The following is a 16,750-nucleotide window of genomic DNA, read 5'->3' as shown; positions in this document are numbered from 1 at the left end:
CTCAAATTTTAATAAAACATTTAACGTTGTTGCTTATATTCCTTTCCCAATATACTAATAACACAGGAATAAACAAATTATCAAAGCTATGTAATCATGCAAAATATTAGGCTTCTTTATTCAGTATTTAAGTTATTCTGAATATACAAACAATTAGCCAGAATTATAAAGTGAAAATAACCAGTATTTGTACTTCTGTAGATTTACACCCATAACACATTTCAGTTACTGTTTTCTGCATGCTCCTGAAACACATTCAGTTATTTTGCTTGGTATTATATGCAAGAAACAGACAAGTGCTTTCACTCCAAAAAGAAGCAAAAAAGTTACCTTTCATTAGCATGATCTGTACTGTTCACAGCTCCAAAATTATTTACACATGCCAATTCACTAACACTGCAGTGTAACATACCCTTCCCAGAGAAAAAGCAGCTATTGTTTCACCTCTTTATTTGCTTTGACATGTGAAATAAGTGACAATGCTTAAGACAGTCATGCAAAAAACTTTTCACATCAATGTTCTGATAAAATATTTGAAGAGGTGAGGGAATATGATCTGTGAAGCAATAATACGGGACATGATGAACACTGCTCACCTCTTTCTACTCACATGGCAATTTAAGTAACGTGACTTGCCCTACTGTCTAATACTGCAGTTTTCTTCCCCTCTGAGTTTATCCTACGACTTGGGCAACTGCTTGGAAAACAAATTGATTTTTTAGTTACCTGCCAACACCCAAAACTGTAGGAACAACATTTCTTTTAAGGTGGAGTATTTCTAGGTATCTGCTTTCCACAGACTGATGAACAGAACAGCTCCTTTCTGCAGTTAATACAGCCACTTTCTTTCTCGCCCATCGGAGGTTAATACTTCCAGATTTAGTATGTATTGTTTCTCCCAAACTTCTTTGGCATTTATGAAAACTCCAATACTTTGAAGGTAGCTGCTGGCATCATACCGGAGTAAAACAGTTTCTTTAGCTTCTGAATCAGTTCCCCTTTCATTTGAGCAACAGATTCTGATAGACACCTCAATTTCAGTTTTGGGGTAGGTCTTTGTTCACTGGGGGTGGGAGGGGATGTTCAAAACCAGTCTGGATATCTCATCTTTTGGTATCATCTGACTCCATTTCTTCTTACCACGATAGTCCCTGCTACAATATCATAGGCTGTTCTGTTATGCTGGAAAAACAGCAGTGTAATAAACGCAGGAAAAAATGAAGCAATAGAAAAATTCTTGATCAAAGCTCGTATTGTGGACCTGAAATGAGAATGAAACGTTCAGTGCCTTATTTTCACTTTTCGGCTTGTATTAGTAGGTAGTTTACTTTCAAGTTTAGTTCCACGGTTTTGCACAGCACAAAAATCAATCTCCAGAGTTCAGAGGAGATTATTTTATCAGGTAACCTGAAAAATATTCACGATTGATTAATTGCTATTTTAGTCTCGGATCACAGAATCTAACAATAGCTCTTGCAAACTAATTACTGCAAAGGCCACTAATAAAGAAATGGTGTATTTCCTTCCAAATCACATGCTTTCCACCCTATTAACCTGAAAGCAACGTGCCTGAGCTAAGAGCACTTACGTTGTCATACTGACATTAGAAGATGGAATGACTAACACACGGCTGGGTGCAATAAGGACAGATGTATCACACGTCACAACTCTCAGTCCAAGCAAGAATTTCCCTGGGGTTGCTCCACCTGCTCCCCAAATACAGATTATCTGTAAAAGAAAAGTTATTTCAATTCCACACAACACCATGTTGTTGACTGGTTGAGCAAACCTGGTTTTCATCAAAGCTATGTGAATGTCATAAGCTTCAACATAATCCAAAATACTGTAAAGACAATTTACTTTACAGGGCAATAGTGACAGGTTTTTTTCAACATTTATTCAACAACTGACAACTATTAATTACAGAAGTTCATGTTTATGAGTAGTTTACCTCATAGAAGCAGACTAATAACCTGTAGATGAGAGCGACTATCATCATTTTCTGCAAATCTTCCATGGATGTATCTTCATCTATTTCTTCTATTATGTAATGCATGGCAAATTTAGAGATGTCCCTGTACAAAACAAGAGCAAACTTTAAAACCATCTTTCTCTCAATACCAATGCTACCGCTTTAATACTAGAAATCATTCCTTCAGTTCTGGTATTAGTAAAAGAACAAAAGCTCCTTGGCTTCTCTGACACTAAACAAGGCATTAAAATTCAGAACACTGGGTTTCATTGCTGCCTAGTTTGTTTTGTGTTTTTCATTAAGAGAAGATCATTCTTTATTACCACTTTTGCACAATGGCGTCCCTGGGTAGTGAGCTGTGAAACTGTTCTAAAAATTCTCACACTTCTTTGGAGATAAACAAGAGATTCGTCATGTGATCATCTAACTCTGTAGAAATGGAAGCCATCCAATTCTCTTCCTTACAGGAACTCTTCAGGAAAAAGAAAAGGCAGCACTCTGCTCTATAAAATGCAAGGGACACCTATCCTCCCTTGCGTGATCAGGGTTCCTCCTTCTCAGTAGTCTTTACTGCTCACCATACTCCCCTAGAGGCAGGCACCTTGGCATGCAAGAAGTTTATAACTTAAAGCAATTGAAATCTTCAGCTGTTTACCATAACAAAGACAGCAGAGCATCAATTTGGAGTCAATTACGTATTTTCACAAGACAACTTCTACAAATTTAACATTCTTATCTGATACCTGGAATGGACGTATTTGCAATATATATTTAGGCAAGGACTGTAAGAGAAGATCAGGTTCGTGACCACTTGAGGAACCCAAATATACGTAACTCTATTGGACCTAACGAAATGCATCCCAGAGTCCTGAAGGAATTGGCTGATGTAGTAGCCAAGCCACTCTCTGTCATATTTGAAAAGTCATGGCAGTCAGTTGAAGCCCCTGGTGACTGGAAAAGGGGAAACATTGCATTCATTTTTAAAAAAGGGTATAAAGGAGGATCCTGGGAACTACTGACCTGTCAGCCTCACCTCTGTGCCTGGGAAGATCATGGAACAGATCCTCCTAGAAGCTATGCTAAGGCACATGGAGGACAGGGATGTGATTTGAAGCAGCCAGCATGGCTTCACCAAGGGCAAGTCCTGCCTGACCAACCTAGTGGCCTTCTATGACAGAGTGACTACATCAGTGCACAAGGGAAGAGCTACAGATGTCATCTATCTAGCTTCTGTAAGGCTTTTGACATGGACCCGCACAACACCCTTCTCTCTAAATTGGAAAGAGTGGGATTTGATAGGTGGACTGTTTTGTGGATGAGGAATTGGGTGGATGGTCACATCCAAAGGGTAGTGGCCAATGTCTCAATGTCCAGATGGAGATCAGTGACGAGTAGTGTCCCTCAGGAGTCCATATCTGGAACAGTACTGTTTAATATCTTCATCAGCGTCATGGACGATGGGATCAACTGCACCCTCAGCAGGTTTGCAGATGACACCAAGCTGAATGGTGTGGCTGACACACCTGAGGGACAGGATGCCATTCAGAGGGACCTGGACAAGCTTCAGAAGTGGGCCCATGTGAACATCATGAGGTTTAACAAGGCCAAGTGGAAGGTCCTGCACCTGGGTTGGGGCAACTCCTGGTATCAATATAGGCTGAGGGATGAAGGGATTGAGAGCAGCCCTGCCAAGGACTTGAAAGTACTGGTGGATGAAAGCTGGACATGAGCCCATAACATGCACTCACAGCCCAGAAAGCCAACTGCATCCTGGGCTGAGTAACAAGAAGTGTGACCAGCAGGTGGAGGAAGGTGATTCTGCCCCTCTACTCCGCTCTCGCGAGACCCCACCTTGAGTCCAGCTCTGGAGTCCTCAGCACAGGAAGACATGGACTTGTTAGAGCAGGTCCAGAGAAGGACCACAAAACGATCAGAGGGCTGGAGCACCTCTCCTATGAGGACAGGCTAAGAGAGTTGGGGTTATTCAGCCTGGAGAAGAGAAAGCTCCGGGGAGACCTCATTGCAGCCTTTCGGTACTTAAAGGAGGCTTATAAGAAAGGTGGGGACAAACTTTTTAGCTGGGCCTGCTGTGGTAACAGGTAAGAGAGGGTAGATTCAGACTAAATATAAGGAAGACATTTTTTACAATGAAGGTGGTGAAACACTGGAAAAGGTTGCCCAGAGAGGTGGTAGATGCCTCATCCCTGGAAACGTTCAAGGTCAGCTTGGACAGGGCTCTGAGCAACCTGATCTAGTGGAAGATGTCCCTGCTCATTGCAGAGGAGGTTGGACTGGATGACCTTTAAAGGTCCCTTCCAACCCAACCTATTCTATGATTATTTGACTTTTCACTCACACATCTCAGTGAGAATTACTACTCACATGGAAATGTCCAGTCCCACTTCAAAATAGTCCATCTATATTTGTACTACTTGCCCTCCTTTTTATTCAGACTTAAGGATTGAAAAAAGATAAAGAATTAAGAAAACAGTGTGGCATAACCTGCATTTCCCTTCAATACAACCTTGGCCTGAAGTCTCTGTCTTGAGCCCATGAGGATGTATTTTTTTCATGACAACTCTTCAGCCTAACCTCAACCACACCACATCTCACTAGCAAATGTTTCTCTGAAGTTACTTGTAAGCAACTTATTAGCTCTTGCAAAAGTAGTAATATTGAATATGCTGCAAATTAATTGAAAAATGTTCCCTCTCTTTCCGTTACCTTCACTACGTAACAGAAGTAATATTGTCATTCCCCATCTTTCAAGTACTTAATCGTGCATCATTCTCAGGCTACTTAAACAAGATGGAAATACAAGCTGTCAGGTTAGTTTGAGGTTTTGGCAACTAAACAGAACTGAGTGTTTGGCATTTTAATCACATGCTTACCCAAACAAAAACCACTGATCATTTACATTGACATATTTATTGTTTTGGATTTGACCCTCTTCCACACCCCTTTCAAGCAGCAGTTTAAGGTGTCTGAAAGATGTTATCTGCATAGTATCAGTTTACAGTCAGCAAGGTTCTTTAGCAGAAAACTTGGATTCTGAAATGTGTTTGTATAGTAATGGATTTACTGACTGTACCAAGCTTTTATCTCCTAATCAGACCGAAATACTTGATTACACCAACCAAAAGCACAGGAACTAAATGAACTACGGAATAAGATATGTATGGTTGAAGAAGCATATAAAAAAAGAAACAGTCTTTGAGGGAAATGATTACATCTGAATATAAAATGTGAAACGAAGAATCTTTCAGTCTAGTGTATAGTTGATAAACACGATCATACTTTTTAAGAAACACAACTTAAGTCCAATAAGGACTGCAGCATGGTAACATTCCTAGCAGTCAGGCTGTATTTAAAGGTACATACATATCTGACATTGTTGTGGGTTAGCATTGTTTTGGTCACAAATCTGAAACACAGCACCATAGGAGATGCTATGAAGAAAATTAACTCCATCTCAGCCAGATCCAGCACATTTTTTGAAGGCTGCTCAAGAAGCAAGTTTGTCAATGTTTTTTCTTTGAAATTTTCAGAGGACTTTTTAAAAATCTTGCTATTGTCTCCCAAAAATAAGACTGAAAGTCTAATCTATCCTTAGTGAGGAGTTTGTGAGCCTACGGAGACACCTGTACAAATTCTTTGTTTCCATCAGCTGATCCAAAACAAGGAAGTGTTTAAAAGGAGGTTAACCTAGTGGCGCTTCTTCCTCAACTTTTGAGAGTTACTATGTGCCATCACATGCATAAGCATGCCACATATACATCATGACACCTCAAAGGGCATGAAGAGCTTAAAGCTGTGTGTAATAAAGCTTTAAATTGTTCAACTTACTTTATTCCACTGAGGTGCATAATACTTAAAACAATGGTTGCCTTTATAAAGAACAGAATAAAAAAGTCCACCATCTCTGCTATGAACCTGTGTGCCAGCGAAGGGATAATGAACTCCCGACCTGTAACAGAAATAGTTAACATTACCCAGATTTTACTGCACTACCGCAAAGTTAGCAGTATCATCTAAAGAACACTTCATATTAACCTCACTGCAAGAACATTATCAAGATCTTGATCTCAGCTCACACCTTCAAGAAAACTTCCAAAAGTGTACGAATAAAAAAAAAATTTATCTGAATTATTTAAATTGAGTGATAAGAACCTTCTTAAATTAAATCAAACCCTTGCAGAACTCCGAGTCCCCTCATAATTACGATTACAGGCAAAATCCCACCCCGCTAAAGAACCGGCGTACTTTGAAGATGTATCAATTTTTGTGTTCTTTCGTTTAGAATAGCTTCAGAGACAGATTTCAGTAAATCTGAGAGTTCAGATAAAAGGAAAATTAGATCTTAGATCTACCACAACTTTTCTATCACTCATCAGCAAGGCCACATGTACCTGGTACCAGCTCTCTAAAAGTAAAACACAGCCTATTTTTTCACAAGTCAGACCCAGAAAACGGAGCAGATGAAAATACTGTCATACCTGGCATAAACATTCTTATACACACGTTATCATAATAAAATGCAGCATATTACCCTACCACAAGCCAGAAAATGTAAAACATTTCTCCTATTTAATTGACCAAGCGCAAATGGGGGCAAAATAAGTAGTCACAGTTACAAGCTTTTGTTGCTAACACTACCTCAGATGATTAAACAAAGAAAATATTAACAAGTATTTTAGAAAGTTTCCAAGGAATAGTGTTGGAAAAATAATTTCATCTGAACCCATCTACCCCTTTGTATTTCCCAAACAACAAACATGACTACTTACAGGAAACCAGCAAGGACTTGCATCAAAACTTTACTTAGAAATACCCAAGTACTACTAGATCTAACGGGCAGAAAATAGTGACTGCGTTCATTACTGTTTCTGAGAATACCAACACACAGGGAAAGGAGAAAAGGAAAGGGGAAAGAAAATCATTCCTCTCTCCAATCTCACAAAATATAATCAAGTTTCACTTAGAATAAGCCTCCACAGTTCAACTGCCGAGACTGATAATGCCAGTCCTGGCCTCACAAGCTGTGCAAACGAAGCTGAAAGCCCACGGCACTTGGGTGCTTTTTAAATGTGGTAAAGTATAATCAAGCAGTGATTATAGTGCTCTTACTTGCTTGTAAGAGCAAGTTCTTATTTAACAATCTTGGTTTATTTCATACTTGTTTCACTAATAACTCTGCATCTATACTATCAAGTAGCATGACTGTTACATAAATAATACTAAAACATATTCAATTCTTATTGTCAAAGCATGTCCAAAGTTGTCAACTAAATTCTAATTAAAGATTCTTCAAGTAAGGCAAAATGAAGCATAGCCAGCCTCCCCAATCCTCGCTTCAGCATACAGCGCCAGATAAGAGTGTTCATTTGCTCTGTTAAAAGGAACACATTTGCTGAACTTAGTGGCACAGTTTCATTTTAATGTACTAGACTCAATGACTGAACAAGGAAGAAGCTAAATGGGGCTAAGAAAACAAGTATTCAACTTATGTTAAACTCCATTATATTAGGAAACCTTGGCAACCCTCACACTCTGGCAGATTTCCACTGCAGTGACTCGAGATGTTCCTCCTATCAAAATTCCACTATTTTGCCAGGGGCTACTATTTGTATGGCAGGGACAGCCAAATGCAACATGCATCTATTTCAGCTCAAAGTCTAGGATCTTACTTTAAACTAGCAATAATGATGGGTTTGTATCAGCCAGCCAGGCAGAGCAGCTGAGGCTTGAGCACACTTTCTGTTCTACTGTTGCCGGCAGAAGAGCAGTAACCTCCTGCAGTAAGGCAGGGAGGGAAGGAAGCATCTTAAATCACGATGACCATCCCTGAAGAGCCTGCTGCTGCCCAGGGTGCTGTTAATATCGGTGCTCTGACACACACCTGTAGGCATACTGAACTGGAAAAGGCAGTTACCAATTCCACTTTTTGACATCCTAGTTTAAAATCTACAACATCAACACAAGCTGTCACTTATTTCAGTTTATGTAAGCACACTGGGCTGTAACTGCAGTGGTGCAGGGACGGATATGTGACCCGCCCTGCCAAGCCTTCCGTGTGGGCAATAATCTGCAGCAGCAAAGGAGCCATAATCGCTTCAGCTGTTCCAGATACATCCACCTGCAATCTGGAGCCAAAGCACTGGCACAACAGTCTTTGTTTACCATTGTATCGTATCACTACGCCACATATAGAGTTCCCTTAAGAAGGCTGTGTGTTGCAACAGCATTTAGCATTCAGAATAACCACATTCAGCAATATTAAGCGCTATTTGTGACATAAATACCTTTAACATACAGGACTTAGTTCCTGAAGAACTACGTAAAAACCCAAGAATCATTTCAGTCTAGCCTTTGACCATATCCTCTTTTTCAATGACTGGCAATATCTCTTTATAAGTAACCTATAACTCAGAATCAGGACACTATTAAAGAAAACACTACTTTGTGCTACAACCTTGTTTAAACAACATCTGCTCAAAACGATAAGAAAGAAGCAAGTTCAGAAGCTAGATCCCCTTTCCTTCAAAAGAAAGAAAAGGCAACTAAAAACACCCTCCCCTCACACCCAGCCACTGAGCTTATTATAAATAATGTTACAGACCTGTAATGCTGTACTTTGCCAAGCAGAAAAAAAAAGGTCTAGCTTTTCTCCAAAGTCCTTTAGCAGCGTTCTGCTCCACAGTTTTCTACCTTTACTCAAGGCACTACCAAGCATTGAGGAAATGTCACCTAGGCACTCCTTGACTTGTTAAGAAATGTTTGTGTGCTCGAGGTTTTATCTCTCATGTGATCAGAGCAAGTTTGTCTTAATCTCGAACAAATATAAACAGAAGCACTGCTATGCCTGGTCTTCAAAGTTTACAGCCATAACAGACTTTTGTTTATCTCAAGTCCTACCGTTAGCTTGTTGAACGTAAGCATGTTTTTACTTCTCTGCTTCAATTTCATTACATTATATTATTTGAGCACCAAGAGCCCACTAAAACGGACAAAGTTAGTTTAGATTTCATCATCCAAACAGGCTACTTATAAAGCTAGATGCATTACAAGGCTGTGACCACAAGAGTAAATTTTACTGGAAAAAAATAAACTCCTTTATATACATGGAAACATCTTACAAGCACCCCGCTTATAAGCCGTACACACAAGTTAACCCTCTCAAACCGGCTTACGGATTAAGCCCTGGATTTTACAAAGTCGGTATTGGGGCTGCCACCTTTTGCAAGGCACAGCTCCGCAGCTCGGCTCCGCAGCCCGCAGGAAGGCGGCGACCCCCAGCGTTGCAACCCCCCCTCCCTCAACCCCCCATCCCCGGGCTCCCTTCCCCAGACACCGCTTCCCAGAACGGCGGCGGAGGGGCCCTCGGAGGCCGAAGGCGCTGCGGTCAGCGAGCCAGCAGCGCCGGCGGTGGCAGCCCCTCCGCTCCCGGCCCCCCCAACCGCCCCCCGCATGGCGGCGACTAATCAGGCCGGCCCTCGGGCGCTGCCAGCCGCCTCCCCGCGGGCGCCGAAGGACAGGCCGACCGACCGCCCTCTTTCTCCCCAGGCCAAGCGACTCAGACCGGCCCGCCGACCCCCTCAACTCACCTGCCGGACGCCCCGTCTCCCTGGGGGCGCCGCTGGTGCCGGCGGCGCTGCTGGAGGCCGCCCTGGGCAGGGGAGCCAACCTGCCCGCCGCTCCCGGCCAAGCAGGAGGAGCGGCGGCGGCTGCAGCGCGGGGCCCCGGCCCGGCGGTGGCCGTGTGGGCTGGCGCCGGAGCGAAGAGGTAGAAGGGGCTGTAGTAGGCGGCGGCGGCCCCCGGCGGCGGGGAGGGAGTGGGCGGCGGGGCGGCGACGCGAGGGGTGCCGGCAGCGGAGGCGGCGGCGGAGGCGGCGAGGAGGGCGGGCAGGCAGCCCTGCCAGCTGAGGTACCCGCAGTACGAGTCCCACAGCCACTGGTGCACTCGCCGCGCGTACTCCGCCGCGCTCAGCGGCTTCGCCCCGCCGCCCTCGCCCCCAACGGCCGCCGGAGGGGAGCGCGGCAGTGACGACGGCGTGGTGGTGGTGGTGGCGGCCTCCCCTCCGGCGACGCCGTCGTTCCTCTCGCTGCCGCCCTCCGCCATCGCTGCCGCCCCAGCGCCGGTCCGACCCCCACCCGGCTCCGCCATCTCCTCCATCGCCTCTGACGCTGCGGGCCTGGCACACCGCGCATGCGCCGGGGAGACGCCTCGCCTCTTCCACTTACCGCGGCGGGGGGAGGAAGTAGGCAAACACTGGGCGGAGTCCTTCGGGCACCCAGCCTGACGGGGAGCGTACCACTCTCCGGTAAACCCCTTTCTACCGTTGCGCCGGGAAAGAACGAGGCTTCCTCTATCTCTCTCTTCCCCTCCACACCTCCTCCCCACCCCCACCCCCCCGTGAGATGGTATCGCCCAGCGCTGAGGCAGGGACGCGGTCTGCCCCGGGCGGTTCCAAGCGCTTTAGGGGTGGAGAAGAGCCAAGGGCCTGAGCGCGGTGCGGCCCGAGAGGTCTCCCGGCAGCAGCGTACGCACGGAAGGCACGTAGTTTTTACTCAGCATAAAAAACAGCGGGGCTCCCCCGCCCCTGGTTCTTCCCTCAGCCGCTCAGAGGCAGAGCGGGGAGCTGCTATCCCCTCAGTGGGAGCGGCGGCTCGGCCCAGGTCGGGGCCCGCGGCGGGCGTTCGGCCTCCTTCTCCTCAGGCGGAGCCCCGGCCCTGGTTTCGCAGCCGGAGCCGCAGCTGCCAGAGCTAGGCCTCGGGCGGTGGGGTTAGTCCCTCCAGCGCGTTGTGGTGAAGTGTGGAAAGGGAGTCTGTCCGTCTCCTCCTTGCCATAAGGCTCCCGCGGCAAGGCGCGCCGAGGGGCCGGAGCCAGAGCTCCCCTCTCTCGCCTTCTCCCGTCCCTTCAGCTGGCCGGGTCGCGGGTTTAATGCTCTTCGCGGGCTGCGGTGGATGAGGCCGTAAGCCCGAGCGGGCAGTAAGGCGTTGCCGTGCTTCTGAGCAGCTGCAGCCGGACGGAGTTATCTTGTCCTTCGACTTATTGCCACCTGCGATGACAGCTGTTGTTTCTGACCTCTAGCAACTTTCTGAGCGCTTTCTCTTTGCTAATGGGAAGTGGGTTGAAACTGGAGAGAGAAAGGGTGTTAAACTGCTCTTTCTCTTTTGTATACTTGCACAATCTGATTTTGTCTAAATGTTGGTGGCTTTTCCGTCTCCCCGTTTTCATCTTTCCCCCTGTCGCATTCATGTTCTTCCTGTGCAAAAACACTGAACAAAGAACCAGGAGCCCTACAGCAAGTTTAAGCACAGTTCTCCAAATTAATTTTTAATATTTAAAGTTCCTGTGTACTATTAAGCATCCCAGCCAGACCACAACTTCCGTACAACACAGATGTTAACGTAACTCCTTACCGAATGACCTAGTAATACATACTCTTAACATGGAGTGTTTAACACAGCGAATAGCCCAGCTGAAAAAAATGGAAGTTTCTCCCTCTCTGTTAGACTAAAACATATCATAGAATCATAGAATGATTTAGGTTGGAAAGGACCTTGAAGATCATCGAGTTCCTGCCATATACATTACTTTCCCGTGTAACCCAAACTCATTTAAAAACTGAAGTAGTTTCTGCGGTGTGAGTCTCTCATATAGACAAGCTGAGATGAACTGACAAAGTGCTTAGCAAATAACCCACACCACCTTAATTAAATACAGTTAATTAGGTGCTGGCACTCATTATGTAGATAGAGTTCTAATTTCACTGGCATGTGTTTTGTAACATAGACCTGGGTGAAATCAATATGGGTAAATGATTTGGGAAACATAGCATGTTTTAGCATGATTTGGAAGGACAATGAAGAATCAAAGAAAGAAAGGGAAGAAGACAGACAATTGCATAGAAGAAAACATGGTCTTAAACCAGCTACTGACTCCTAATAGAAAAAACTAGCTTGGAAAACTGACAGTGAAAGTAGCATAACAGAGTTTATTCTATTACAATATTTCACTTCATCAGCTACAGTCTATTTCATTTTTTTAAAATTGGATTTTTACCACAAACCCTTCAGGACCAAATGGTGTCAGGCCTGTTTTGTGTGTGTGTATGCGTGGCCACAGGTTTTGCAAGCCAGATCAGATCTTAAGGTACAATTACAAGATCTCACAGATTTCATGTAATGCTGCCAGTGACATGTAAATTTTAGGGTCACCAGCAACATTACATGGGCATAACCAGTTAGAACTCACTATGCGATTACGCTGGGTACTCAAGGTGAACCTGAGTCACTAATAGCAGAGAGGAGTAAGAGGTAACGTAGGCAGGGTAACATTTCTTCATTTCCAGAGTTTTCAGTCATTAGTTTTTTATTCTGCCTTAAAAAATAATCCTCAAAAGACCCACGAATTCTGCAAACATTCAGATTATTCTATTCTGTGATGCATGCGATAAAGAGATGCTGTAACATCAGGGCTTGCCAGTGGTGGGGAACTTGCAGTTTAGGCTTTTGGTGACAAAGGGTCTTGTTTCATTGCTGTTGCCAGATTGCCACACATGTTGTGGGAGTATTTGTAGTCTTCTGCAGTACTAATTTCTCCCTACTTTATTTTGCTTTGTCTTGTGAGCAGGGTCAGAAAGGGAGATAATCTTGGGTAGTTCGTTGTAGCGGTTAATGAAAATAAGAGGTTGAATGCTTTGGCAGTTAAATATCCTCTTCTCTAGAAATGAGATTTAGGCAAGAAGAAATGGTTTGATTTAGATCAAAAGAGGTAGGTAAGCACCTAAAAGCTGATATTGCCATAGTTAAGGTTTAAGGGGAATCTGGAATCCCATCTTTATGGGATTCCATAAAAATAAAAAAAATCCTTAAAAAAAGTAAATGCTCTTTAAGTGTAGGTAATGCTGAAAAGCCCAATCTGTCACCCTTGAGTAGGGAATTTTATAGTCAGTAGGAAGTAGTAGAGCATTGGGCTGCTGTAAATCTAGCTGTTCAGAGGTACGGAGATGTATCTTTGCTCCTTTTTGTTACGCATTCTAGCATCTTGTTTTCAAGGCAGGGTTTTAAACAATTTTTAAAACCAAGGAATTGGTGAAGCATTCATGTGGATATTTGAAACCGAAATTCAATTCCTTCCTTTGCTTGGGGGATGCAGATCACATCTCGTGCATCATGCTGAAGTGTTCGAATCGTAAGATCTCTTTTAAAAGAGTCCTTGGATGAGAGTTGTTGGACATTAATCAACAGCAACCTCTTGTCATCTGAAAGTGGTTAATTATTATTGTGCCCAGCAGCCTACATATATTCATGCTATTTAGATATTTCTATCAAGTATGTATATTCATGTACAGCGTGAAATTAAATGCAAATGTTGGTTAGCATGACTCTTCGCTACTGAAACATACAGACAGAGTCACCAAAGAGTGAGAACTTTACCCCTTGTTGGGGCAAGCAGCCAGGTACGGAACATGAAACTTGAGCCCAAAACCAAATGTCTGCATTTACATAAGTATAAAGTGAAACACTATATATTTTGGTGTAGAAAAATGGCACAACTCTCTCCCAAATTAAATCAATCGAGCCTTTCACTCTGAAACTAACCTGATTCATCCAGCTGAGGATTTTGAAGGAGAGATTGACTCTAAGAGCTATCGTGGTCCACTGAGAAGCATTTTCTTTCTCATAGATGCAACTTCAGGTGTAATACAGGCAGAAAACAGAGTCCTAGTGGTCACAGTTGATAAAAAGGCCATAGCAAATCAGCTGGAGAAAAATGAACTTTTCCACTTGTATCTTAGGGTACACAGATTTTTTGCGTGGTTGTCTGTTTACCAGTACTGTCTCTTTTGGGAGTTGTGTGTAAATAACTTTATTTGCCTTTCACCTTGACCTGGATTGAATGAAGAGTAACCAGAAAACAACTTTACTCAACAGTGTGGCACTCAGAAGCCTTACGAGTTACCTAATTCCCTATCACATTCTTTAGTGTTCACGGAGAGGGAAATATGAGTGTGCCTCTGTTGAAGCAGCACTGGAACTAGGGATTTGGAGAAGAGTCTTTGGTGGTCAGTGGTGATCAGGTAGAGTCCTTGGCATGCAGCGGGACTTAGGGAAGCAGGGTTAAGCCTAGAAGATCACCACTGAGGTTTGGGTGGTGGAGTAGAGTGTTCTCTGTTCTTCTACAAAAATTTGCCACCCAAAAGATTTTTCAGGATTATTTCAACCATAGAGAGGAAGCAGGTTCTTGTTTCCTGGTAGTCAGAATGTTCCTTGGATAATATTATTTATGAGTTTTATCTAATGACTACTTCATATGTTAGGGGCCTGTTTATAGGCACCTTCTGGGGGCAGTAGCTACTTCTGGGCAATAATTTCACAGCAGTGCGCCAAGATCACATCCAACAGGAGAACTGAATCTGTCTTGCATGTTCTTGGTAACTGCTGTGCTTGCTAGCATATTGTGCAATGAAGTGAACATTACCTCCATTGTCTGGAGGCAGCAGCTTCAACATTTTTAGAAGGAGCCCAGCTGAACAGCACATCAGGAGAGTGTGCTAAGGGTGCATACTGAGCCCCTAAAGAATTTCAAATGGACAAATGCTTGATCTCTGGGAAAGAAATGTGATGCAGAAGTTTATGAACATGCATATAGCACAGTAACATTGAAGGAACTCATGCCGACCCAGATATACTGAGAATCCAGAAAAGAGTAAGAACAAGAATTGCTTGTCTGGATAATAAGTATGGTACTGGGAAGCCTTAGTAAGTGCCTAATTCCCTAGGACATTGAAAAAATTCCTGTGTTTCAAACACAGACTTAAAATTACTTATTCCTTTATCTTCAATAGCTTTGTTAAATATTACTTTTAAGTTCAATCAGTTATTTTTTTTTAATGTGCTTTTAATGGAGATATGCTTAGCAGTGTTCAAAAAAACCAAAAGATCAAATTAATCATTGATAACAAATAGTTGGTTTTTCTTCTTCCTTGTTCATCCCAATCAAACCTTCTCCTTTTACTGAGATGATAATTTCAAAATCAAACTAATCTTTAAATGTTTTTACAGTGACTTTTAGAGAGTAGACATTCCCAGTTCTTTGACAAACAGTATACACGTCCTTTGTAAATACTGTAGTCCAGTATTTTTTCATTAACAGTAAGAGCTTGCGAGGGCCTGGGCCTCAGCCGGTTTCTGCCATCTGGTGGATACATGGAGTCACTACCTCAATACTTCTAATTTCCACGAATTCTTAGTAACCAATATTCTAAATAACTAAGCATGTATCACAGAATCACAGAAGGGTTGAGGTTGGCAGGGACCTCAGGAGGTCACCTGGTAGAACCCCCTGCTCAAGCAGGGCTGCCTGGAGCTGCTTGCCCAGGACCGCGTCCTGGTTTTTGAATGTCTCCAAGGAGGGAGACTCCACCATCTCTCTGGGCAACCTCTGCCAGTGCTCGGTCACCCTCATAGTGAAAAAGTGTTTCCTGGTGTTCAGAGGGAGCCTCCTGTGTTTCAGTTTGTGCCTGTTGCTTCTGGTCCTGTCACTGGGCAATACTAAGGAGAGCCTGGCTCCATCCTCTTTGCACTCCCCCTTCAGATACTTATAGACATTAACAAACGAGCCTTCTTTTCTCTAGGCTGAACAGCTCCAGCTCTCTCAGCTTTTCCTTCTGGAAGAGTTGCTCCAGTCCATCATCTTCGTGGCCCTTTGCTGGTCTCTCTTCAGTATGTCTGTGTCTCTCTTATACTGAGGAGTCCAGGATTGGACACAGCACTCCAGATGTGGCCTCACTACTGCCGAGTAGAGGGTAAGGATCACCTCCCTCGACCTGCTGGCAGTGCTCCTCATTATGCAGCCCAGGATACCATCAGCTTTCTTTGCCGCCATCACTGTCTCATGTTCAACTTGGTGTCCACCAGGACCCCCAGGTCCTTTCCTGCCAAGCTGCTCTCCAGTTGGGCAGCCCCCAGCGTATCCTGGTGCATGGGGTGGTTGTACCCCAGGTGCAGGACTTTGCAGTTCCCCTTGTTGAACTTCATGAGGTACTTGTACGGAACACTTCATGAGTATTTTTACAGAGGTTCCATTTAAGAAAGTATGCGATCTGTTGAAGCTTTTCATAGGAAAAAGCTTTTTACTTTTGGATACTTATTAAAAAATCTCCTTCTCTTTTGTATGTATTTTACTAGCTGGTTGACAGCATCTATACTGGTGAATATTTGACCCGTGCAGGTTTATAAAGATGACCTGGCTAATTACACCATACATTTGTTCCACATCAATATATGCACCAAATGCACTGTTTGCTGTTTCAACAATTGCATGGATTTAGAGAATAACCACAATTTTAGTGCAGTGTAGAGCTGAAATCAAGGGGCATATCTTGTGTGATAGCATGCAGTAAAAATAAATGATCAATAGGACCTTAGGGATGCTCAGCCTTTAGCTGTTTAGCATTCCTTGCTGGAGTCAACCATTAAACGCAGATTAATCTTGCTGCTGAAGACTTGGTGGACACAACTGCTCATGGTTGGGATGATTCATCAAATCATCATTCTGCGGCTTGTTGACAATTTCTATCTCAAGATATACTTAATTTTCCAGAAAATGAGTTTTAACCTTTAATTGTACACAAATTCATGTAGGGTAGAATCAGAACCTTGGATTTATTTTGGTTTTATTGTGTTTATTTAGGACTCCTTTATATTTTTTGAAATTAAAGGCAGGTTGCAGGGAAAAACAGTCCAACCTACTGGAAATGTACGACAAGTA

At 43.6% G+C, this 16,750-nt stretch overlaps 1 protein-coding gene and 1 long non-coding RNA gene across 2 annotated transcripts in view; one reads left to right on the top strand and one right to left on the bottom strand.

Moving 5' to 3' along the window:
* Nucleotides 1-93: 93 nt before the first annotated feature.
* FAM8A1 (family with sequence similarity 8 member A1) lies at nt 94-10,147 on the bottom strand. The gene is made up of 5 exons (XM_082499456.1): nt 9,577-10,147; nt 5,819-5,939; nt 1,952-2,075; nt 1,589-1,728; nt 94-1,261 (listed from the first exon to the last, which is right to left on the bottom strand). Exons 1-5 carry the CDS (start codon nt 10,142-10,144, stop codon nt 1,117-1,119), a joined length of 1,098 nt encoding a protein of 365 aa, XP_082355582.1. The 5' UTR covers nt 10,145-10,147; the 3' UTR covers nt 94-1,116.
* A 5,569-nt stretch (nt 10,148-15,716) lies between these two features.
* LOC309686772 overlaps nt 15,717-16,750 on the top strand; it is a 78,852-nt gene continuing 77,818 nt past the window's right edge. The window contains exon 1 of the long non-coding RNA XR_014270582.1: nt 15,717-15,785. This is a non-coding gene — a long non-coding RNA (uncharacterized lncRNA). The remainder of the gene's footprint in view (nt 15,786-16,750) is intronic.

Source organism: Vanellus vanellus (genome assembly GCF_965231255.1).
Source record: "Vanellus vanellus genome assembly, chromosome: 2".
In the NCBI taxonomy this organism is placed as follows: domain Eukaryota; kingdom Metazoa; phylum Chordata; class Aves; order Charadriiformes; family Charadriidae; genus Vanellus; species Vanellus vanellus.
The sequence above is the reverse complement of the archived record's forward strand: the minus strand, read 5'-3'. Positions and strand labels throughout refer to the sequence as shown.

Coding starts and splice junctions, on each gene's coding strand:
- FAM8A1 (XM_082499456.1), bottom strand. CDS start 10,144: ATGGAGGAGATGGCGGAGCCGGGTGGGGGTCGGACCGGCGCTGGGGCG. Junction 5,940..9,576: donor GGAGACGGGGCGTCCGGCAG/GTGAGTTGAGGG, acceptor TTTCTGTTACAG/GTCGGGAGTTCATTATCCCT. Junction 1,262..1,588: donor TCTAATGTCAGTATGACAAC/GTAAGTGCTCTT, acceptor TTCTCATTTCAG/GTCCACAATACGAGCTTTGA.